This window comes from Panthera pardus, unplaced genomic scaffold (assembly GCF_024362965.1).
Source record: "Panthera pardus isolate Hobbes unplaced genomic scaffold, ASM2436296v1 HiC_scaffold_7, whole genome shotgun sequence".
Taxonomy (NCBI): Eukaryota; Metazoa; Chordata; class Mammalia; order Carnivora; family Felidae; genus Panthera; species Panthera pardus.
In genome coordinates this window covers 80,771,554-80,796,505 of record NW_026527002.1, presented here as the reverse complement: position 1 = coordinate 80,796,505, position 24,952 = coordinate 80,771,554, and the positions used below count along the sequence as shown (strand labels likewise).

Here is a 24,952-nt window from a genome sequence, read left to right as displayed (position 1 = left end):
TTCCCAAAGCCACATGGGTCTCAAGGGGAAAAGCTGATTTTGGAGCCTAGGCTGTAGGATTTCACGTCCAGGGCTTTTCCTGCTGCACTGGGAAAGCTTTGCTTCATGTACACCCTCCCACCCTCCTGGAACATCTCCTTGCTGGAGGCGTGCACTCAGAGGTTGATGGATGGGTTCCTGGATGGATGGGTAGATGAATGGAGGCGTGGATGGACGGATGGGTGAATAGCCATAGGTAAATGGCTAGGTGGATGGAGGATGGATGGATGGATGGATGGATGGATGGATGGATGGACGGACAGACAGATGGACAGCGGCATGGGTAAATGGATGGGTAGATGGAAGATGGATATGGATGGACGGATGGACAGAGGTGTGGATGGACAGATGGGTGGATGGATGGATGGATGGATGGATGGATGGAGCCATGGGTAAATGGGTGGGTGGATGGATAGGTGGACAGGGCGTGGGTAAATGGATGGGTGGACGGATGGTGGATTGATGGGTGGATAGAGGCAGGGGTAAACGGGTGGGTGGATGGAGGAAGGCTGATGATGGATGGATGGATGGACGGATGGACAGAGGTGTGGGTAAATGAATGGGTGGATGAATGATTTGTGGGTGGGTGGGTGAATGGGTGGATGGATAGAGGCATGGGTAAATGGATGGGTGGATGGAGGATGGATGATGGAGGGATGGGTAGACAGAGGGGTGGGTGAATGGATGGGTCGATAGAGGATGGATGATGGATGAACGCGTGGACAGAGGCATGGGTGGATGGATGAGTAGATGGACGATAGACGGATAGTGAATGGATGGACGGACGGAGGCATGGGTGGATGGATGGGTGGAAGGAAGATTGGTGGATGAGTATAAGGAGAGATGAAAAGAAGGAAGGAGATGGATGGATGACGGACGAAGAAATTGATGGGCAGATAGATTGGTGGGTGGTATGCGGAGGTGAACAGATGGACAGACTGGATGGTAGACCACAGCCAGCTGGGTGGAGTGTAGACAAATGGCGGCATGGGGGACAAGCACCGAGGCTTTGCGGTTGCCAGGCTGAGGTTTGGACTTAAGTGTTACTAGAGGAAGACTCACCTCTGAGTCCTGGTTTCCTCATGTGGGTACTGCTGCCCACCATGGAGGGGCATCAGGAGACCAAAGTAGGGCCATGTGCAGAGGGCCCCCACCCGTCACCTCCCCATCCCTCTGAGGTGTTGCCCCAGAGTCATGGCTGCTGGAGGCTGACATTTCCTGTCCCCCTTCACCAGCGGACGAGGAAGACGAGGCCCCCAGCTGCCTGTGGCTACCCTTGCGGACCCTGGATGGGCCAAGCCTGCCCGAACCTGACCCCCTGGACCTACGAGGAACTGTCCCTGCACCTGCTTCCTCACCCTCCCCGCCAGCCTCTCCGGCCTCGGTGCCCCCTGCAGCTGCATTCCCAGGGGCCCTTGGACCCTCCCCGCCCTCCACTGTGCCACCCCCGCCCCCTGGGAGGCCCGCAGCGGAGGCCTCTGAGTTTGAGCAGCGACTGCTGGACTCCCATCGGCGACAGGGCGCCCTGCTCTCCCACTGGTCTCAGCAGCAGAGTGCACTGATGGCCCAGCAGAACCTGCTGCTCCAGAGGCTGGCCGAGCAGACCCAGCGGCTGGCCGACGGCGTCGAGGCCCTCAACCGGACCCTCGAGAAGCTGGTGGAGGCCTGCCCGGCCCGGGGAGCCTCGCCCACAGTCCTGGACGGCACCCCTGCTGGGGGAGTGGCCTCTGGGCCCACCAGAGGCCCCCAGGGCAGCCCCCAGGGCCCCCACCCGGGCCTGGAGGTCTTCTCAGGGATGATCCTGAAGGTGGAAGAGGAGGTCTAGGGTCTGGTCCCTGGAGGGCTGCACGAGGAGCGGGGACCCCAGCCCTTCTGAGAGGCAGGCTGGGGGACAGCAGGGCGGAGTTGGGGCCTCGATGGAGCCGGCAAGGACACAGGACACACTCGTGCAGGGAAAGGCTCTGGGGCCGGTCGGTGGTCCTGGACAGAAGTCTACTCAGGGACGTTGTGGCTGGAAGACGCAGAGGGGCGCTGGCGGGGCCCGGCCTCCGCTCCCGTCCCGCGCTCTCACCTGCTGTGCCGAGTGCCTTGGAGGGCAGAGCCAGCACCCCCCTGCGGCCACAGGGGGTATAGAGGGTTCGGTGTCCCCAGACCTGGAGGGGTGGCTCAGCGGGGTGTCAGGAAGGTCCCCAGAGGGTGACCCGGAGGGCCCGCCGGAAGCCTCCTCCTCCTGGACGTGTGGACGCTGCGGGCTGGGCTCCTGCGGTTTTCTTGGTTCTGCCCAGGACGCCCCCGTCTTGCAGCCTGCGGTCATTTCTGCCCGGTGTTAGATCTGTGGTCTGACAGACACACGTGTGCATATATGTCACCTGGTACTGTATGGGGCGGGATACCATTTTGTACCTACTGATGTTTCTTGCAAAAAGAATTATTTTTCCTACATAAGCATAAAATAACAACAGAGAAGGCCCTGCCGGTGGTGATGCTCGCGAGCAAATGAGACGGAGCCCGGTCCTGTTCCTCACGCGGCTGTGCCTTTGTGTTCGGCCCCGGCAGGGAGCCCTGAGCGCTTGCTGGGTTTTCAGATCTGCTCTCTCCGTTACCTCCTGTGCCCCGGGGGGGGGGGGGGGGGGAGGGGGGGGAAGGGGGGGGTCCCTCAGGGAGCTGGGGCCAGCCCTTGGCCCTCTCAGACCGAGCTTGGGCTGCAGCCACACAGCCTGGGAGGCTGTTGGGGGCCAGGAGGGGAGGGCAGGGTTCCCCAGGGCCTCGCTGGTCTTGGGCCTCGTGCCCTCTGCCCGCCTCCCCTTTACTTCCTTCTCCTGACCCTTGTGGATAAAATCCTTCACGCAGGAGCCTGAAGGATCGGCATGGGCCGGGCAGCATATTGGTGCCAGGGCTCCCGGGGAAGCCCCCGCACTGAGGAGGGCCCGGACCCGCGTCACTGGCACATTGGGCGGACTCTCTTCTGGTTTTCCATTTTCACCGTGAGCCAGCAGCGTGTCGGTGACTTTGTCTACAGAAGGGAGCCAGAGCTCTCTGGCGATTCAGCCAGCTGCCCCCCGCGACACGGCCTGGCCGCCCTCGCAGCCTCCTCTCCCTCTAGTTGCAGGGGGTGCCGTTTGTCAGTGGCCGCCTTACTCAGGTGGCCCCGCCCTGCGAAGCCTTCCGTCCGCCCCGCAAACCTCGGATCCTTCTCCACACGCTCTCGAAGCCACCGTTAGTCTTCTCTGTGGGTGGAAGGGATGGGCTGTCCTTGTCCGATGAAACGTGCCTGACTGGTTGACATTCACCTCCCTACTGTCCATGAGCACTGCTGCCCCTTGCTTGTGCCACCTCCAGTGGAGACTGAGCCCTGGCCCCGGTCACACTCTGGGCCCTGATCTGGTCACACGCTGGTCCTCGATCCTGGTCACATGCTGAGCCCTGACTGTTGTTACACTTTGACCCCTCACCCTGATCACATGCTGCGCCCTGACCCTGAGCCCTGGCCCCACTTACTTCCATAATGTCCATCAGGAGCCCCCTTGGGGCCTGGCCCTGTACTAAGTGCGTAGATGCACAGGTGACCAAGGGAGACCAGAGGCCTCTCCTCCCAGCGCTCACGGTCTGCTGTAGGAAACGACACTAAGCAAGTAAACACGTGTCAGGTAAGTGTTTTCTGTGTAGAAGTCAAAACTAGATCTGGTTGTATTTGGAAGAAACCCCGAGTAGCATGTTGTAGATAATGACTACAAGTATGACTTAATTACTTAAGAGATTTCTGTGGCGAGTGGTCCAGCGTGGCAGGGTGGCCCTGTGGTCCTCGAGGACCCACGTGGCTTATGGCCCCCTGCTCCGTGGCGATGCTCATGGTCCAGGATGGCTGCAGGACTCCCACCATTGCGCTCATGTCCCAGGTAGCAGGATGAAGAGAAGGGATAAGTAGGCACATCCACTCCCTCTGAGGACGCCTCTCCTTGCGTCTCCTCCCATGGGCTAGGAAGTTAATCAGGTGCCCCCACTAAGTCCTAATAGAAGCTGGGAAGTATCTTTATAGCTTTAGCCCAAAATGGAGGTTCTGTTACTGAAGGCAGGGAGATGAACGGGCGACCCCACCATGGGAGCCAGTGGTACGACCGAGTGGCCCTGAAGACCGGGTAGAAATGCGGCCAGGGGAGCGGGTGAGAGGGGCAGGGCCGGCAGAGAGTCCAGGGTGAGGCTGGGGAAGAGCGACCCCACCCTGCTGGGGCCTGAGAGGTGGGGCGTCCAGGTCCTGAGGCTGCCGTGCGCCCTCCGGCCCCTGCGGCTGGAGCCCTGTGCCGCACACTGAGGGCCGGGGAGGAGCATGGCGGGGACAGCGGCCCGGACTCAGGGCATGAGGGGGCCGGGCGATGATGCGGGGAGAGCAGGGGCCCTGGCCAGCCCCGAGTGCGGGTCCTTGTGCACGGAAGGGGAGCCGAGTGGTCCTGGACGTCGGCCTCGCACCCGATTTGGGTGCATCCAGAAGGTGTCTGCGACCGAGACGGGAGACGTTTCTGTGGTTCTGTGGCTTGACCACAGGGCCTTCCGTGGTGTGTTCCAGAAGGCCGGAGAGGCTGCGGGTCACCTGACCGCGCCCCTTGTACAGGTGGCAAACCTGAGAGCCTGGGGTGCACTGGGGGTGCAGGAGTGACGCCCAGGTCCTTGCCCTGTCCCCTCACGTCTCTCCCCGCAGACCAGCGAGGCCGGGTCCCGCCCTGGAGTCGCCTCGGGACATGCGGGCCTTTGGGCACATCTGCTCTTGGAGCTTAGCCAGCCCAGACGGCTCTTCCGGTATAGAACAGTTCAACGTGGGAAACCCACGATTTAAAAAGCTTCCAGGGCGCCTGGGTGGCTGTCGGTTAAGTGTCTGACTCTCGATTTTGGCTCAGGTCATGATCCCGAGGTGGTGGGGTCGAGCCCCGTGTCTGGCATGGTGCTGAGCACAGAGCCTGCTTGGGATTGTCTCTCCCTCCCTCTGCCCCTCCCCTGCTCCAGCGTGCTCTCTCTGTCTTTCCCTCAAGGAAAGAAAAATGCTTTGCTGCCTTGCAAAGAATAAACAAAGTAACTGGCCTGGCTCCCTGCCGGCCGTCGCCTCCCCCCACCGCCCTGATGGAATGTGCTGGAATGGGGAACAAGTTTAGGGCTGGCTGACCTGCGATCCCAGACCTGCCAGGGCCCTTCACTGAGGGAACAGGACAGTCGGGCGTCTGTGCTGCGCACAGAACGAGAGGCCCACGCGAGCCCACAGTCGGAGGTCACCCCGTGAGTCACGGGGCCGCTGAGTGGAAAGCTGAGGACACAGCAACAATGGCAGGAATGACAAAACAGGCCCCGTTATGAGCCGAACCGTGTCCCCGGAGCCACACCCGAGTCCCACCCCCAGGGCCGCAGGGTGACTGTGCTCCGAGGTGGGCCTTTGCGGAGGTGACTGAGGTAAAGGAAGGCACTGGGGGCCCTGATCCAGGCTGGTGTCCCCACAAGAAGGGGAGGCCAGGACGCAGACACGCACGGGGATTGGGGGGGCGACCACGTGAGGACACGGGGAAGGGACGCGCCCCATGTGCCGGGGACAGGCCTCAGGAGGACCGGCCCTGCCCACTCCTGGGTCTCGGACCCACGGCTGCCACGGCCGGGAGGAGCCCGTATCCGTGGTCTCAGGCGCCAGCCCGTGGTGTCAGTTGTCCGCCGAGCTGACCACACAGGCCCCAGAGTGGCTTCAGCTGTTGGAATGAATCAAGCATGTAACATAGATAGTTCTTACGAAATATTTTCAAATAAGATGGAATCACAAAAGTGAACAATGAGAGGTTATCAGAAGCGACCCAGTGTGTCTGGAAAATCAAGTGCAACTTTAAGTCATGAAGAAGTTCACGGAGGGCCGCGTGTCTGGGCGTCTGGTCGCAGAAAGTGCCAAACAACAGATGAAGGGAACCCCGGAAATGCTACAGTGTTAGAGCTGTGAGCCGGCGGCGGCGAAGAGAGGAGCTCGTCCAGCCCGCCATCCAGGACGGGGGAGGCGGAGGGACGCGGGCGGCAGGCCTGCGGGGAGAAGCGTGGACACCAGGGTCCCAGGGAAGGGATCTCGTCGCAGCGAAGAGAAGGGAAGAGGCGACTGTTTTACATCAACGTCGGCAACGAGGGCAACTGCAGAACCAGGAGGGAGGCTGACCGAGCGCTGAGCAAACTGTCAACGTAACGTTGTGTTTCCAACAAAACGGTCCTTCAGGAGCAAAGACAAAATGCAGATGTTTCCATACATGTGGGAACTTGGAGGGCTCACCACCAGGAGACTTTCCCCAGAGGGGTTTCTGAAGGCTGGACTGCAGGAAGGAGGGAGCAAAGCTGGAGGGTCTGTAACACAGGTGAATACGGAGGCGGGTCCAACAAACGGGCGTGTGAAATAATAAAGTTATCCTGCGATAAAATAATAATTGTGACAAGAGCGTCTGTTTCGCGGGTTGCATTTTTAGAAAGCACAGGCCAACAGTCGGACAAAGCTAGTATGCCGGTTGGGACGAATGGTTAATCCCATCTGTTATCTGCAGGGAAGTTAAATATTGGTTAATTTTAGCTTCTGTTAATAGTTACACTTGGTAAAAACTCAAGGGTTCCTTCATCAAAGTTAAAAACTTAGCCTCTGCAAAAATCCCTGTTCAGAGGTTGGGAACACAAGTTACTGACGGAGAGAAAATATTTGCAAGTCACCCATCTGACAGAGGACTTGTATCCTGTATATATAAAGAGTTCTCTGAATTCAGCAGGAAGAAAATGGGCAAAAGATTTGAGCAGAAATTTACCAAAGAAGATGCATAGATGGCGTCGGAGCGTCACCAGCTGTTGGAGAAATGCAAATTGGCACGTCAGGAGCTCCCGCCGCCAGCCTGCCCGAGTGGCCAAAGGAGGAGACGCCCAGACGCGGGGAGCCCGGGCTGCCTGTGCACCGCCGGCGGGACGGCCACCCTGGAAGCCCGTTTGGGAGTTTCTTAAGTTAAATACACTGCCACCAGTTGCATTTACCCTAGAGAAGCAGAGAGTCACGTTCACAGCAAAAGCTGCACACACATGTTCGCAGCACCTGCGTTTGTGAGAGTCCCAAACCGGACAGAGCCAAGGTGTCCTTCCGTGGTAGATGGGAACTGCAGCGTGTCCACGCCGGAGGGCTGCCCAGCGGTGAAGGAGGACGAGCAGCCTGCGGGCTCTGAGCCCACTGGCCAGGCCTGGGGGTCATGTGCCGCGTGTGTCCCTGTACAGAACGCTCGCCAAGTGGCTGTGCAGCAGGAGTCTCGCACAGAGAGTCGTGACACCGAGGCTCTTCTTTCCGGAAGCAACTTTATTCTTGCCGGCACCGCTCAGTTGGGTTCGTACCCAAAGGACTGAGCCCCGAACGCCGTGTGGCATGGTTTTCTCTGTATCTTCTACTTCTTGGACTCCCATATATGGTAACACGCAAACGTGTAGTCTGATTCGGTGATCTCATGTTACAAGGTCGTGACGGATGTTGTCAAGTAAGCAAAGAGCAAGGTTGCCTCGAGGTTGCTTTTCGCTCCTTAGGGAGGGGAACTGACCACTGCCGCGCTGTGGCGATGCGTGGCGGAAGGGGAGCCGAGGTGGCCGGGCGTGGCTGCGGGGGGCTGCCCGAGGGAGCCCGAGCGCCGCAGGGCAGAGGTGTGTGGGTCACCACGGTGCTGGCCAGAGTCTGTGCGTCTGGGAGGATCACACAGGCCGGACGTGCACAGAAGGAACTAGTAAGAAGTGCGAGATCTGAGGCCAGGGTCACCTCTGAAAGAGGAGGGTTAGGGTATCTAACTTCCAAACCAGTAAAAATGGAGTAAGAATACAATTAAGCAAACAAAAATTCTCTTTGAACATGAAAAGAAGAAAACAAGGAAACGAAAATAATATAGAAGAAAAAAATACAGCAAAAGGGAAATGGGCAGTCCTGTCCGGGAAACACATTTCCGCAGGTGGGTTCAAAGAGCCCGGGGAATGTCCAAGATCGTCCGACTGGAGGCAAAAGGTCTCTGCCGTTTATAAGAGGACAAGGTGACGATGTAGCTGCTCCCGCTGAAACCCCCTCCCCCCGCCCCACCGCCTACAGTGCAGGAGGCAGTGTTGGCTTCAGACAGTGGACGTTAGGACACACACATGTTCGTAAATACTAGGAAAAGGAGTAAATGAATTAAATGTGATGAAGAGAATTATCCTGTAACAGTGGCCTCCCAGCAGGAAAATGAAAACTCCACACCTGGATACACCTAATAGAACAGCTCAAAATGAGGTCAGTCACGGCCTTCCCTCCCCAGAGGGAGCCCAGCGTCCCGGAGGCTCCAGCCGCCCGCGGGGCTCGCGCACAGGAAGTTAGCAGACAGACAGGGTTCCGCTTGCCGACACTCACTGAACTGCACCGGTGAGCACACGTGGCCCTTCTCCGGTACGCCTGGGACCCGTGCACGCTTCGACCACAAATCAGATATAAAGGGTCAATAGACTGCGGAGCCCGAGTCAGTGCTGCATAAAACAGCGACTTCTAGAAAATGCAGTTGGACAAATGCAGTCTTCAGATGTAAGTAACTTGAAAAATACGTTTTTTTTTGTATGTTTGGAAATTTAAGAAGAGCTCCAAGTAACTCAGGTCAAAGAAGAAACCGTCAACGGGTGTGCGAGAAAGACGTGAGCGAGTGACGATGAAGCGGGCCATGTCCTCGTCTGCCGGACGCTTCAGAGATTGCTGGCCCGAAACGCCTCGACCACGAACCAGGAAGAGGCGGAACATTACTGTATGAAGATATTAAAGAGATTAAGTAAAAGAACCACAGAAAAAAACCAGAGTTAGAAGGGAGAACCGTGTAGACACGGGGCATGTACAGTGAGTCATAATAGAGTCTCCACAAAGCCAAAAGCAGATTGTTCGGGAACGCCGTGAAAATAGACAAGCCACTGATAAGATGGATGCAGGAGGAAAAGAGCAGAAATTCCAAAATAAGAATTCTGTGAACAATTTATGCCACCCTAGCTAGAAACTTAGAAATCAAACGGGCCGATTCCTGGAGAAGCGCTGGGCCGCCACAGACCAGGCACAGGGCCCCCAGCGGCTGCCACGGAGAGCACTGGGCCCGTGTGGCCTCTCAAGTATGCTCCTCTGACCTCCAGGGAAGAGGTCCGGCCTCTACAGACTTTTCTAGAGAGCAGAGAGAGGGGAATTCCAAATTCGTGATACAGGGTCAAATCAGAGATGGCCACACGGCAAAGGAGCATGGCGGGCCCGCCTGTCCCAGGACCATAGACACGGCAATCCCGAGTAAAGCATCAGCCAGCCACACTGTGTCCATGACCGACCTTTCCAGAGCTTGAGGTGCAGGACACACACGTGTTCACACATGCATGCATGCACGTGCACACTCGCACACACACACACACACACCTGCACGCATAGGGGTCTTTGCTGCAAGGACCAGGGCTGACGACAATACCTGTGTGCTGCACGCTGACTGACTGTCGCCCTGCGGCCCCTTGCCTGGCCCTCTGCCCACGAGCCCAGCTGCCTGACCCGTGGGAACCGAATAACCGGCCCGACTGGCAGCAGGAAGTGGTGAATGTCCATCTTGGCCCAGGGCAGGTGCTCAACCAGTGTGGGTCTCCTTTCAACCCCGGTCACCCTCCCCTTTGCTTTCCTATCGCAGAGGATCCCCCTGGTTCATCCCCTGCGGCTGGCACCCCCGTGCTGACCCCGTGCCGACTTGTCTGCTGGGGCACCGTCTCTCCCGAGTATGACACTGGCTCCGCGAGGCAGAGCTCTGGCTGCGTCCCTGCCTGGTGCCTAGGACAGTGCTTAGCATGCAGTAGGTGCTCAGTAAAAGCACGTCGTGCAGGAATTGGTGGGGGTGGGGCTTCACAGGCGCCCCCCCCCCCCCCACCGGGAGGCAAGGCTGGGCCTGGTGCATTGGGCAGTGAGGTGAGGAGGCACATGAAGGTCCTGTGGGGTCAGGCCTGGAGTCCTCCCCTCCCCTCCCCTCCCCTCCCCTCCCCTCGCCTCCTCTCTCCTCCCTCTCCCTCCCTCCTCCCTCCTCTTTCTCCCTTCTCCCCTCCTCCTTCCTCCCTCCCCTCCCCTCCTCTATTCCTTTATCCCCCCTTCCTCCCCCTCCCTCCTTTCCTCCTCTCTCCCCTCCACTCCCCTCCTCCCTCCTCCCTCTCCCTTCTCCCCTCCTCCCTCCTCTTTCTCCTTTCTCCCCTCCTCCCTCCTCCCTCCCCTCCCCTCCTCTGTTCCTTTATCCCCCCTTCTTCCCCCTCCCTCCTTTCCTCCTCTCTCCCCTCCACTCCCCTCCTCCCTCCTTCCTTCCTTCTAGAGTCAGTTGACCTTCCCTGGTGCTCAGGCTCTGGGCTGCTTGTCCCCTGATCATGACTTGACCTTTTCCATTTTCCTCTCTGTAAAATTAGAGGTTTGGATCTGGTCAGCATCTCAGATACTTTTGCTGGGTGCCTGCCAGCCGTCAGGTTCTGGGCTCAAGCTGTCCAGGCCCAAGGAAGGGGTCATCCCTGGGCCCGGGTTGGGTGGGTGGAGCCCCTCTCCCGCTCCTGAAGGCCAGCTGGCTTCCTGGCCACCAGCCAGCACCCAGAGGAGGCTTTGGGCGCGCTCTTCCTGGCATTCTTGGTGACGGGGTGTTTTCAGCACCACTGCCCAGAGACCCCGCTGCCCCTGGCCGGGCCTGTTGACGCCTGCTGTGGGGGGAGGGGAGTGTGTATCGACGGGGGTTGGGGCTGCCTTTTCATTTGGAGACTGAGCAGGTTAAATAAGCAGCAATTTGATTTTGTGAGGGCCCAAGTGTGTGCGATGTCCCTGGGTGAAGGGAACAATCTCATTTTCGTGATCAGATTGTTACAGATTCTCTCCTCCGTCTGCTGAGAAATGTACATGCGAACTGTGTTCCAGACAGCTGGTGGGAACGTGGGGGGCAGTCAGAGGGTGACCCTGTGTGCACTTGGGCCCCAGGGCCTTGCCCTTCCCGTCTGCAGCGGCTGTGCGGAGACCCACCGGCCCTGCTCTGGATGAGCGCCGTGCAGGAAAACAACCCTCGGCCAAGATTTAGATCAATCCGCTCAGTGTTTAATAAATGCCCTGCGCGCAGCGCCCGGGGGCCAGAGCCGCAGACCCCCTCCCACCTGCAGGGCGGGGCTGGGGTGGAGGACAGGCCAGGGGGGCCCAGCGAGGGAGGGGGATGCTCTCCTACCTTCATCAGTGTGAAGCAGCCGGGCACTCTGTCCCAGAGCCCCCTGGGAGATGAGCTCCTGACAGGGCCCTGCACCTGACTCAGCCCCCCACCTACCTGTCCCACTGTCCTTGGCCACTCGGAGCAGCTTCAGATCGGGCAGGCCTGAGTTCAGGGCCGGCACTGCCACAGCCCTGCTCCATCGTGACTCTGGGGTGGTCCCACTCCTCTGAGCCTGCCGTACGACGCCCAGGATGTCGGGGACACTGGGTGACAGGTCTGGTCTCTGGGCTGGCGGTGGGGGCATCCTGGGGTTGGGGCCTGTGGAGCCTGCAGGCACGCGGGGCGACGGGTGCGGGTCCTGGGGCCAGGCCTCCGGGCTGCTCTGGGCTGCAGGGAGCTCCCGCAGGGGGCTCCCCCCAAGCCTGATGCAGCCCTCCAGCCCCTCCCCGGCAGAGGCCTCATTACCCTTTCTTGATCTGCCCAGATGGAGAACAGGGCTGGTCCTGGGGCGTGGCTGTGGAACCCCGTGTGCCGACCCCACTCCGTGTTCTTGTCTGGCTGGTCAGGAAAGTGGGCGCGCATTTTCGGCGCTGGGAGGGACAGCAGGACGCCGGCCAGCAAGCTGTGGGAGGGCGACTTGAGGCGGCTGGCCAGCCTGGCCACCGTGTTCCTATTTTATGGGCCAGGGTCAGGGGTGTCCTTGAGGCCCAGGAGAAACTGCCAGAGAGAGAGGCTAATTAAATGCCAGCACTGTGGGCCGGACAAAGGTGGAGGATAAATCAGCATGGCTTAGGTTGACTGGGAAAGGCCTCCCAGAGGAGGGGAATGAAACTGCTTTGAGACACCAGCGGGATCTTAGAGCTGGAAAGGCCTACCCCCTAGGGTGGGGGAACTCAGACTTGGGTCCTCACAGCGACCCCATGAGGCGAGAAGCCTGTCACCCCATCGCACAGGTGAGGAACCTGAGGCCGGAGAGTTGGAGACTTGTCCCAGACTCAGTAAGCGCTCAGGGAGCACCTGCCCACAGCCCCGGGGGAGACAGGCACGGGCATGCCCTGGGGGCGCCGGCGAGCTTTTGTGTGTGTGTGTGTGTGTGTGCAAGTGCGTGTGTGCACGCTGGTGTGTGTACACCTGAGCACACTTGCCTTCTGGGGCGGTGATAGGAGCACAGAGGAAGAAGTGGCCCATTTTCCGGATATGGCTTCTCCAGGAGCTGGCCAGCTCTGCAGGAAGCGGCTGAGGGCTGATGGGGATGCAGGGAGCTGGGTGGGGGGCGGGGAAGAGCAGCGGGCCCGGGGCCCGACCCCCAGCCTCTGAGCTGTCCACCTCACCGTGCGAGGAGGAAAGGGCGTCCGGCCGCACCTCACGACCACCCAGGCCGCTTGCCAGACAGACCCTTGTCTAGGGTGGATCTCCAGAGAGGCCCAGACCCGATCCACAAGTGCCTCTGGATTTGCACTTGGGGGGCCGGCCTCCGGGGGTCCCTTCTAGCCCAGCTTCTGGCTAGCCCGGCAGCTCCAGGTCCCAGATTGAGCTCCGGAGGAGGACTGTGCCTGCAGGGAAGCTGCTCAGCGTCCCTGAGCCCTGGCCACAGGGCAGGCAGGTGGGAGGGCCGGGCCTGGAAGACGGTGGGTGGCCGGGGAGGAGGGAGGAGCGCCCTGAGGCTCTGGGCTGGGCGGGCAGCTACCAGCCTGCCCCTGGAGAAGCACCTGGCCTCCTGCCCAGCTCCTGTGTTCAGATGCACGAGGCCGGCTGTCAGGGATGTGACAGGCTCACAAAGAACCCGTGCCCACGCCAAGCGGACCTGCTCGGCCTCTCTGCTGCAGGAGAAGTCGGCCTCCCACCCTGCCCCGGGCCAGCTTTGCAGGCTTCAGCTGGGAGGGCCGTGGGAAGGCCTAGGTCCTCCAGAGTGAGGGGCTCTGTGTCTAAGGTCACCCCCAAGTGGGGAATTGCCTCCTTGAAAGGGGTGACGAGGGGACGCCACCCCACAGCAGGGTGATTGGGGGTGGGTGTATGCGTGGGAAGGTCCCATTCAAGACCGAAACAATGCAGTTTTTAAGGGACCGGGAATCTGGGCTTATTTTCAGCAGCTGTATGCAAATTATATGCAAATGAACCCGTTTTCCTTCCAGTACCTGTGGCCCAGAGCAACCATGTTCTAGAGGCCCAGAGTCAGCCCAGCCCCTTGCCTCCTTCACAGCAAGAATCCCCTTCTCCAGAAGCTGTGCTGCTTAGGGCCAGCTACTGCTGTTTACTTAACATGGGTTCTAATCCCAGTTCTGTGAATGAACTGCTTGTGTCTGACCATCAGCTCATTGCTTAATCTCTCCACTTCTCATGTTTCTTTTCTGTAAAATACACACCAGTAATGCCTCAGAGGGTTGCATGCGAGGCACTTGGCAGAGTGACTTGTTCTGATGACAGTGGTGGTGGTGATGATGGGTCCTCTTCCCAGGCATGGCACAGAGCACTGGGATAGTGGAGAAGAAAGGCATCTGTGTCTTTGAGACGCTTGTTTATTATGCAGAGGCCTCCCTAGTGTGGAGCCGGTGTCCCAACCTGTGTCCCTACCCCACCCTGTGTCCCGACTCTCTCAGCACTGGAGGCCTCTGTCCCTAAGAGCTCCACTATTCAGCTTCTCTCCACGGCCACCTCTCCTGTTAGTGGGGACCGTGGCTGACCTTTTCCAGAGCCCTTGGAAAAGAGCCACGCCAGGCAGGCGGGAGCATAGGGGAGGCTGTGGCCACATGGCCTGGCACCCAGGACCACACCCTGTCCTGTCTTCCCTGTGGGCTGCAGGGCCCTGTGACTTCGTCAGTACGTCAGAGCCCCCACCCCGCTGTCTTCATTACACCCGAGGGGCCTGCCTCCCAGCTGGCCTCCGGCTCCCAGAGGGAGGGCCCAATCTTGTCTCTCGCTGCCATTCTGGGGGTCGGCACGGGGCTAAGTGCAGAGTGAGGGTACAGGACCTGCCAGAGGGCCCCGCTTGGCCTTCTCGGAGCTCCCCCTGGGGCACTGCCGGGTGGTAGAGGGCATGGGGCACCGAGAGCTCCCCGGGTGTGGTCCGGTCCCTTATCCCACTCTTGGGCCGACGTGCCGTCCACGATTGGCTGCTGTCTGCCCAGTTTGTAGATATGCACTGAAACCCCAGAAGGCTTGCGTTTGCCTTGAATCGTGCACCTGGGAGGTGATGGAGCAGGATTGGAATCTAGGTCTCTCTGATGGCCAGGCTCTCCCAGGTCCCTAAACACTTCTGGCAGAGCCAGAAAGGCAGGGAGGACCGGTATGAGGGAAGAGCCACAGAACGGTGGCCCGGGGAGAACCACGGGTGCAGCGGCCCCAGGGGGCAGCCCTCACTCCCACCCACCGTGCACAGAGAGGTGTTCTGAACTTTCTGGAAGCTCAGGGACTGTTTGGTGTACTTGGAGTCTGGAGTGGGCTTGACGGGACAGGCAGCTTCCTTCGGGGCCGAAGGGGGTTGGCTGGGCAGCTCGGCTGAGGGAGCCATGGAGGCAGGGAGGGCCCGCGTGCCAGGCCGTGCAGGTGGCCGCCGGAGAAGCCAGTGTAGCCCGAGCCTTGGAGGCGGCTGAGTCCAGCTGGCGGAGCCCTGCCTTGTGCAGACAGACAGACAGACACAGGTTTGATTTCATTGGAACACCTCAATGCTGCCAGGCCCGCGGGACCAGGGCCCACGGCTCCACTGTGCTTTCTGCCAGGAAAGAGGGAAAGGAGACACAGAATTGTGTTGCTCTCAGCAAAAAGCTGGGAATACCTGCGTGAAATCATTCCTGTCTTCTGGAAAGGGCTCCGCTCTTCCCACATCCCTCCTCCCAGTCCAGCCTGGCGTCTGAAGGGGGCTGGAGGCGGCAGGAATGAGCAGCAGGCCATCTCCTGCCCTCTCACTAGCCCCGCTGTTAGTGTGGCCCCCGCCGTCCCTGCTGCGTCACCGAGAAAGGTCACGCCCAGCCCTGGCTGGGCGGGGCCTGGTTGTGTGGTTCAGAGCCCCTCCCGCCACCGAGCCTGTTCCTCCGTCAGCACGGCCTGCCCAGTCCAGTCTCCCTAAAATGCCCCCTGAGGGGGAGCTGTGTCTGGTCTGAGGCCACTCATCTGTGTGAGCCACAGAATGCCATCCTCCGGGGTGCAGGACAGGGGAGGGGGCCTTGCGTGCTCCTTTGCATGTCCTCGTACCTGGGCAGGACCTGACAAAGAGCTAGCCTGTCCCCTCGTCACTCAGCCCGGCCTCACACCTGTCCTAGGCCAGAGACAGGGCAGGAAGTGACATGCCCATCACACAGATGAAACAGCCAAGGCGCAGGGAGGTTAGGGGAACTGCCCGGCGCAAGGAGGAGCCAGGATGGGGACTCTGTGCCGAGGCCACCTCAGGCCTGCCTCCAAGCCACTGCAGACAGGAATGATGAGGGCGGTGACGGCCATCGGTAAACCAGGGCACCTCACTGTCCCCACCAGCTCAGGGTCACGGAAGAAACAAAGGTTGGAAGTGCCCTGACCTGCGTCCTGGCTGTGTTAGTTAATTGCTGCGGGACTTTGAAACCACCGTCTCTGAGCCGTCCCTCGTCATCCGGAATGTCTCCTTCCCAGGTCTGGGGGACTCGAGTGACACCATGCAGGTGACTGCCTGCCAGGAGCTCAGCACACGCGGGTGCCTCTTCTCGCACTGAACACAGCCACTGCCAGCACCGCCTTGAACTCAGGGCCAGGCCAGGTCCCAGCCCCGAGCTACATCTGAAGAGAAGAGGCCCCGGGAGGCACAGTGACTTAGCCTGGGTCACACAGCCGGCCGGTGGCCCTGCCTGGCCTTCTTCCCGCCTGCTCCAATGCATTATTAATCTGGCCCACCTTCGGAAGATGAAGCAGTGTGTCTGTTTACCTCTTGACAGCAGAAAGGGAGAAGAACAAAATTAAACCAAATAAATCGCTCAGACGTCAAACAAGCTCTCTCTCAAAGCGCGTGCTCTGTGATAGAACACGGTGCCCGGCCCGCTAAGAAGTTACCGCAGGACGTGACCTGCTCCCCTGATGAGCCATGGCCACGTCTCGTGGAGCCGCAGCTCCGAGAGAAGCCCCCGGAGTGGGCTTCTCGGGATGAGGACCCAGTGAACAGGGGATCAGAGTCTGGAGAACAAGGATGTGCCCGAAGTGCATGGGGTGGGAGGTGTGCATCTGATTACAGATGACTTGGGGTCATCCACCCCTCAGTATTCTCATCCTGTAAATGGGCTCTCTGGTCCACGGAGGGAGTTTCGGGCTTGAGCGACAGCACCACGGACAGCCCCCTTTCCCTCCGGAGGCAGGGGCGAGGCTGGGCCGCTGAGTCGTGCGGGGTCCCCGTGCCCTCCTTGCCCAGGTGCAGACCCCGGCCTCGGGGAGCAGTGGTGTGCCTTCGTCACTGTGCGAGCGACACGGGAGGGGACAGCCGGGGAGGCCGTCTGTGTGTGGGGCTCTGCCCTTCTCCACCTGACCCCTCGGGTCGCCTGCCCCTGTGCGCGGTGGGGTCAGGGGTGCCGGGCGGCCATCCGGTCTGTGCGTTCCCGGGCTGCATGGACTGTGTTCTCCACCCCTCTGTACTGGCTGCTTCGGGAACGCCAGCGAGCGCTGGTTAATGGCACTATTGGCGAGACAGATGAAGAGGCCCTGAAGGAAAATACAAAAGCACAGGGACGCCTGTGGTCCCAGGACTGAGAGACCGCCGCACATGCTTTCATCGGAGAGCAGGCTTTCCCGCTCGCTGACGAGGCTGTGACGCGTGGCTGCCCCCCCTCCTCTGGCCTAGCCTGCGTGTGTGACCGGCGCACCCCCCGCCGAGCTGCCACCGTGCCACCCATGGTCCCTACGGCTGGCGGCCACCAGAGCCTCCCTGTCCACCTTGAGGAAGGGAGCAAGGGCCCCAGAGTCACACAGCAGGTTAGTGGCGGGATTTGCCGACAGCCCTTCCATTGATCGGAGCTTCTCACGCGCCTCCTGGCCTCAGTCGGCTGTGTGGCCGTGGTCACGAAGGATCCCAAGTCTCGTGGCTGGTTTTTCCTGGTTTTTACACGTCCATGGCGGGTTGGTGGTGGCTTTGCTCCTGTGCTTCTGACTCGGGGGCCCAGGCTGGCGGGGCAGCGCCCTCCTAGACGTCGCCGGGCTCCGGGTAGAGAGACCAGAGTGGAGGAAGAGCCCGCCGTGGCTTTGCAGGGTCTTCGTGGAGGAAGCCGGGGACTCCTGCTCGGGTGCGCTGACCCGGGTTTCCAGGGGCGGTCCCCCTGCCCTGGGGGAGGCAGCGGAGGGCGGTGGGCATCACGGAACAGAATGCACCCTCCACATCCCCAGAATTGCCGCCCCCCTCTGCCGTGCCCCTGCCCCCCCCGGCTTTCATCGGCCCTTCCTCCCCTCCCCTCTGCCAGGCCCCGCCCACCTTGGGGGTCTGGGAAACTCACCCGCTGCTCCTCCGCTCCCGGACTCAGTTCTCTGGGGTGAGTTCCCAGTAGCAGACTGCCCCTGTGCCAGGGAGGGGCCCCGGTGCCATCCTGTCCCCCCTACTCAGCTTGGCCACCCTCCACGTTTGGACCTTGCTCTCCTCACACCACCCCTGCGGGCCCCGCTCTCCTCAGCCCTCCCCCGCTGCTCAGTCCAGCCCCGACAGGGGACTCGCCTGGCACAGGGCCTCAGCCAGCTGTCAGGTCTCAGCTTCCACCTCTGGTCCAGGTGGGGCCTCAGGGCCCTGGAGGAGCCCCCACTCCCCGCCCCTCCCTCCTCCCTTGGGCACCCAGGCTCGGGGCTTTGCGGGTGTAGTGGATCCAGGGCTGAGGGCGTGCCGGTCGAGGAGGAGAGCCGTGCGTGCGGGGCGCTGTGTGGCTGTGGCCACTCCTGGCACTCGTGGGCACGAATGTACAGTTGTTGAATCCGTGAGGGCTCGATGGGCACGTGGAGGACGGCACGCTGTGGCCACTGTGGGCAGCAGCCTCTGTGATATCCTCACTCAGCCCGTGCCCAACAGCCCAGGGCACGCTGGCACCTGTCAGGTGCTCCACAGGCTGGCAGAAATTGCTCAGGAAGAGGCGTGTGTTGGGTCCCCCGCAGGTGGAGGGATTCAGAATCGACCAGTTTCTGCCTTGTGTAGACGGCATCTCACGGAATCCTCAGTCTGTGTGCAAGGACAGGGCCAACACTCAGCGCAGCTGAGGGGCTTTCCCCGAACTACACTCGACTGGGACCCTGTGTGCTCAACCCCAGGCCAAGGGCCTGGCTGTCCTCCTCTTCTGAGGATGAAGGAAGGAGCCAGGACTGTGCCCAGAGATGGCAGGGGAAGGGGGCGGGGGGCGTGCCGGGCAGGCGGTGGGCAAAGGTTTGGAAGCTGGCTCTTGGCTCTTGACTCTGGCTCTGGGGTCAGGCTGGGGCTGGGGCACGGCAGCTGGAGCATCTTTGGCTGAGCCCGAGAGAAGGGACCCCTGACCATCAGCACAGGGGGAAGTTTGTGGGGGCCTCTCATGGGGGGCTGCCGTGGGGGGGGTTGTGGGATGTGGGCTGGGGGTGTGTGAGGCACGGCCCTCTTCAGTGCTGGCCGGCGAGGATGGGGCCCCCGTGGCCTTGCAAGCAGACACATCTCCTGGGACCTTTCTCCTTATGGGATGGGTCTTTGGGACCTGACATTGGTGGGGGGTCTCATGCTGGATGTCAGGATCTTACCCCTGGGCACACAGGCAGCATCGCTGCATGAGAAGAGCCATGAATTCTGCTAGAATCTTAGAGCCCTAGGGTTTTAGAGTCACGTTCACAGACAGGGAAGGTTCTGTGATGGTCCGAGATGATGTATCAGGGAAGCCCTAGCAGGTCTCAATATTGTCATTTTTTGTGATATTTTCCAATCTATTATATATTTTTAAGTTTTTAAAAATGTTTATTTTTGAGAGAGAGAGAGAGAGAGAGAGAGAGGGAGACACAGAGTCCGAAGCAGTCTCCAGGCTCCGAATTGTTGGCACAGAGCCCCACGCGGGGCTCGAACTCACAAACCACGAGATCACGACCTGAGCCGAAGTCAGACGCTGAACCGCCTGAGCCGCCCAGGCGCCCTCCAGTCTGTTACTCGATACTCACACGAGGTCGTACGTATCACAGGTGCAACATGATACAAGGTGTAACATGATGAACTTGGGTTGACCGCTCCTCACCTGACGGCCCAAACTACCCCTCGCGTCCCCGTCCTGCCGTCTGCTCTCGCCACACGTAAGCTCTCCCCTAAAGTTTGCGCGTGCGATCCTCTTGCTGTCACATAGTTTAAAATAGCTTTGCATCAAACAGACAACGTCGGTAAAACGTGTTGCTCGCTGAGCGGCGGATTGTCTAGTTTTGCTTATTTTTAGCTGCATAAGAATCAAGCCGCACCATTTGTATTCTTCCAGGACTCGCTTTTTTCATTCCACTTCGTTTCCAAGACCGGGCCACGGGCTCGTGCAGAGCTGTGCTTCCTCTGCTGTGGCCAGTGATTCTCCTGCCAGCGGGCCAGCCCTGCCCCGAGGCCGCGTGTCCGCCTCGCTGCAGGGCGTGGAGTTTCCCTGGGTCTGTGCTCGGGGCCAGGGCCACCCCGTCCGTGGTCGTGGCTGTGCTGGGGCGCGAGGCTCCGCTTTACCGGGCGAGACCGCGTGGTTTTCCAGGGCGGCTGTGGGTTGTCCTGCGCTCGCCAGCGACGTGAGAGCGTTGCCTCTGTGCTATTTGACACTGTCAGAATCTTTAATTTTTGCCAATGCGGTGGGTGTGAAATAGTATCTAATTGTGGTCCTCATTTGCATTTCTCTGATTACTAACGAGGTTGGAATTTTTCATATGTTTATATTTGTGTTTCCTTTGCTGTGAAAAGTCTGTTCATGCCTTTTGCCCATTTTAAGAATTGGATTGTTTGTTTTTTCCCCGTTTAATGGCTTGTGGAACATATACACACACACATATGGGCGAGTGTGTGTTCTGTCTGGATGCCACTTGGTCCGCACGTGTTGCAAATAGCGTCTCCCGCTGCGCTTTTCCTGCCCCGTCCCTCGTGGGGTCTCTTGAAGACGCCCCGATTTTGTGCGTGCTTGTGGACTCCCCGTGTCCCGAGTCTGGAAGACCTTCTCCTTTGTTTTCTTCTAAGGACTTGGCACTTGTGCGTTGACATTCCTCCCCCGGCTGTTCAGTGGCCCCGCACCGCGTGTAAGACGCCCTCCGTGTCCGCCCCGTCCGCTTCCGTCAGTCACCCAGTCGGTAGCGTCACTGCCATTGCGCTGACTTGAGGTAATCCGGCGAACTCGAACATTTCACGACGCTGGGTCTGCCTGTCTGTGAACCTAGGTACCTCTCCGTGTATTCCTATCTTCTTCAACGCTGTTACATACATTTAGACGATGAATCTCTCCGTGTATAGCTTTCGGATCTTTTTTCAGATTGATTCCTAAACGTATGTTTTTGTTTGTTTCCCTGAATGGCCCACGTGGCAGCGTGTTGCCTGTGTGCACGGATGGGTGTCATCCCATAAGCTGAGCGCCAGCCAGCCCCACACCAGGGGCTCAGCATTTCTGGCGCGTCGCTTGAGGCTTCGGGATAATCCTGTCATTGCCGATGACCTGGTTGTGTGTCTGTCCTTGGCGTAGAGACCTCGCTGGCTGCCCTCCCGGGTCCTGCGTGGGGGGGGTGGGGGCAGTGCCGGCCCAGGGGGAAGGCCCCGTGGTTCCGGTCCTGCCCCACGGAGGGAAGAAATTGTACATTTATTGTAGATACTCTGGTCAGATCGAGGAAGTTTGCCAAGGGTTCGAAAGTTTTGGGTGGTCGTTTGTTTTAAATCCTAGACGGCTGTTGATTTTCATCTAATATGCTTTCGATCCATTGAGATGGCTCAGTTTTCTCCTTCACTCGGTTAGCGTGAGCGACACACGCACACACGTCTGGCACTGAGCCGCTCTAATTCAACGCGGCTGGTTCACGGTCATGGAAGCGTCTTGTGCGGTCCTATTTTATTTAGAGATTTGGCACCTGTCTCGGCCTCTACCTGTCCTGACTTCTCCGATCTTGTCTGATTTTGGTATCGGTTTTATATCAGCCTCACATAACGAGTCAGGGATCACTCTTTTTCCTCTGTTATGTACCACATATTCTGTGCTCACAGCATATGTAAGACCGCTTGGGTTCTCTCTTGTTCTGGAGTCGCTTTGGGTAAATGGTATTTTTCTAAGACGGGGATTCGTCCGTCTTCCCGGTTCAGACTGCAAGGCTGCAAGCGTGTTCATACTGTTCCCTCGCCTCTGCGTGATCCCCACTCCGTGTCCTGTGCCCAGTCAGTCCCAGTCTTATTCGTCCAGTGACTTCTCGCCCTGATCAGTCTTTCTAGACGCTTGTCTTTTTCATTAGCGTCTGTGCCTTGTCGTTCTGCTTCGTGCTGGTTGGGGTTCACGGTGGGGCTTTCTGAGCCCCTTCTTCTCGCTGCCAAGGCCTGAAGCTCCAGCCTGGCACTTTCTAGAACTCCGAGCCGCAGCCTGTGTTTCCTGCGCCTCGCACGCTGGAACCCCGTGTATTTTCATCAGTGCCCAGTGTGATGTATGATCACTATACAAGTTTTTCTTTGACCCATGAGCTATTAAGAAGCGAATTGTCAAATTTTTTTAACCCATGAGCATTTTAAGTGTGCTTTTTTTTTTTTTTAATTCTACTGCATTTCGTTCAGAAAATGTCTTTTATGTGATGCTGGTTCTGTGAAATTTGTTAAGACTTGCTTTGCGTGAGGCGTAGAGAATGCCATTTCTGCAGGTGTCCCACGTGTGCTTGAGAAAGGGGCACGCCGTGCGAGCCGCGTGCGTGGACCCCTCTGTCGGCATCCGTGAGTCGAGCTCGTTAAGTTGCTAGCTCAGAGTGTCTGTGTCTTTGCCGTGTGTGGTCAGTCGGGCCCGTCACGGAATGAAGGAAATAAGGTGAAGTCTTGCGCCGCGTCACTGGGTTTGGAGATTCCTCCCTGCAGGTCTGTGAATGTTTGTCTTCTGTATTCTCTGGCTGTCGTTTTCAGGCTGCAGGTTAAGAATCGCCATCTCCTCTTGGCAAAATGAAGCTGTCAGTGCTATGACGTGACTTCTCCACCCCACGTGGCGTCTGTCGTCAGTCGGTCTGTGCCAAATTTCTTTTGATTAGTGTGTTCATGATATGTTTTTCTACTCTTCATTGTCAGCGTTTCTGTGCCTCTACGCTTCCGATACATCTGCGGTGAATAACGTGTGTCTGGGTGTAAATAATCTCCTGTAACAACTCCCGTCTTTCCACCGGTGAGTATAATCCATTATTGACGTATTCGCACCGGTTTCTCACATCTTCCTTTCTGATTTGTATTTATCTTTATTTTTGAAAGCTTCTCTGGTTTTTAGTACGAGAGTTTTTAACTTTTTATTTCCTTAAAAACTGCAAATGTGCACAGCAGTGGCAGGGATAGAATGTGGGGTCACTACATACCTTAGCCATGCTCCCCGTCACCACCTCGCTGCCACTCGGGGATCCGCACTCCTCTGTCCCGCAGCCGCGGTGGATGAGCACTGGACACCATGCCACTCGCCATCAGCAGCACACAGACACCAATCACTGTGTAATCACAGATTCCATTCAGGTGGTGCCGATTTTTCTAGCACATTCTTTAAGAGCCCAGGATCTGGTCCAGGTCTTGTCCGGAACCTGGTCCAGGATCTGGTCCAGGATCTAGGCCAGGGTCTAGACCAGGATCTGGTCCAGGATCTGGTCCAGGATCTAGGCCAGGGTCTAGACCAGGATCTGGTCCAGGATCTGGTCCAGGATCTAGGCCAGGATCTGGTCCAGGATCTAGTCCAGGATCTAGGCCAGGATCTGGTCCAGGATCTGGTTCAGGGTCTAGTCCAGGATCTGGTCCAGGATCTGGTCCAGGATCTAGGCCAGGGTCTAGACCAGGATCTGGTCCAGGATCTGGTCCAGGATCTAGGCCAGGATCTGGTCCAGGATCTAGTCCAGGATCTAGGCCAGGATCTGGTCCAGGATCTGGTTCAGGGTCTAGTCCAGGATCTGGTCCAGGATCTGGTCCAGGATCTAGGCCAGGATCTGGTCCAGGATCTAGTCCAGGATCTAGGCCAGGATCTGGTCCAGGATCTGGTTCAGGGTCTAGTCCAGGATCTGGTCCAGGATCTAGGCCAGGATCTGGTCCAGGATCTGGTCCAGGATCTAGGCCAGGATCTGGTCCAGGATCTCGTTTAGGGTCTAGTCCAGGATCTGGTCCAGGATCTGGTTCAGGGTCTAGTCCAGGATCTAGTCCAGGATCTGGTCCAGGATCTAGGCCAGGATCTGGTCCAGGATCTGGTTCAGGGCCTAGTCCAGGATCTGATCCAGGATCTAGGCCAGGACCTGGTCCAGGATCTAGGCCAGGATCTGGTCCAGGATCTGGTTCAGGGTCTAGTCCAGGATCTGGTCCAGGATCTAGTCCAGGATCTAGGCCAGGATCTGGTCCAGGATCTGGTTCAGGGTCTAGTCCAGGGTCTGGTCCAGGATCTGATCCAGGATCTAGGCCAGGATCTAGGCCAGGATCTGGTCCAGGATCTGATCCAGGATCTAGGCCAGGATCTAGGCCAGGATCTGGTCCAGGATCTAGTCCAGGATGTAGGCCAAGATCTGGTCCAGGATCTGGTTCAGGGTCTAGTCCAGGATCTGATCCAGGATCTGATCCAAGATCTGGTCTAGGATCTGGTCCAGGATCTGGGCCAGGATCTGGGCCAGGATCTAGGCCAGGACCACCTGTTATGCTTCATTGCCGTGGCTCTAATCAAGTGAGTGTTTAAAAATTAGCTCATGCTTTTCTTCTTTTATTTTTTAAAATTTTCTTATATACTTTATTTCAAACTTTCATTTGATTTTCTTGAGCTTTTGCCAGGTGACCCCTCCCTAACGGAGTCTGAAGTCGGACTGACGCGGCCCCCACCTAAGGCTGGTGCCTTGTGGCACGAGCTCTTCCTAAGCACGTGCCACTGCCTCCCACTGTTTCCTGCCCGCACACGGGACGCGGTCACTCACGCAGCTGGGGCCGAGCGGGACTTACACAGACGTGCGATGTGTTCCTGCCCGGTCCTCTTTCCTTTATCTCAGGTCTTCCGGCCTCTTTTCCTTCTTCCCAGAGCCTCTCCTTAGTGCGGGCCCCTTGCTGGTACCCTGACGGTGTGTGTGTGTCTGTAGTGCTGTTTGCTCACGTGTTTCACGGAGAACGTCGCTCAACAAAGACTCCTGGTTTGGGCGCGAACTTAATCCTGCACCTTCTGGGCTCCATCGCTGTCTGTCCATCTGTCTTGATCGTTTAGGGATCTGTCTTTTTTCCTCTGGCCAGTTTAAGGTCTTGTTTCTGTATTCAGGGCTCTGCAGTTTTCCCACGATATGTCTGGGGATGGATTTTTTTAAATTATATTTGAGAGAGAGAGAGAGAGAGAGAGAGAGAATCCCAAGCAGGTTCCACACTAGGCATGGACCCTGACGCAGGGCTCAATCCCACAACCCCGGGATCATGACCTGAGCGGAAATCGAGAGGCAGACGCTCAACTGACTGAGCCACCCAGGCGCCTCTGGTATGGATTTTTTTTTTTAACTTCTGCCTTCTGTGCTTCTCAGGTCGGTGGACTCCCGTTTTCGTGACTTGTGACAGTGGTCGCTGTCACTCGTCACATGCCGCTTCTGCCCGTTGTCCCGGCGGCCCT

General features: G+C 58.6%; 1 protein-coding gene across 15 annotated transcripts in view; it reads left to right on the top strand.

Annotated features, from left to right (window-relative positions):
* Nucleotides 1–24,952, top strand: part of TSNARE1 (t-SNARE domain containing 1) — a 150,509-nt gene that overhangs the window by 97,924 nt on the left and 27,633 nt on the right. For 8 of the 15 annotated variants that reach the window (XM_053896403.1, XM_053896401.1, XM_053896402.1 and 5 more), the window contains one exon: nucleotides 1,275–2,499. The exons of 2 other annotated variants lie outside the window; for them this stretch is intronic. In XM_053896403.1, the coding sequence (XP_053752378.1) occupies nucleotides 1,275–1,864 (590 nt within the window). In that variant the 3' untranslated portion in view covers nucleotides 1,865–2,499. Of the gene's footprint in view, nucleotides 1–1,274; nucleotides 2,500–19,361; nucleotides 19,470–20,370; nucleotides 20,562–24,952 lie in introns of those variants that run through there. 5 more of the 15 variants (XM_053896407.1, XM_053896400.1, XM_053896409.1 and 2 more) reach the window with 3 other exon arrangements.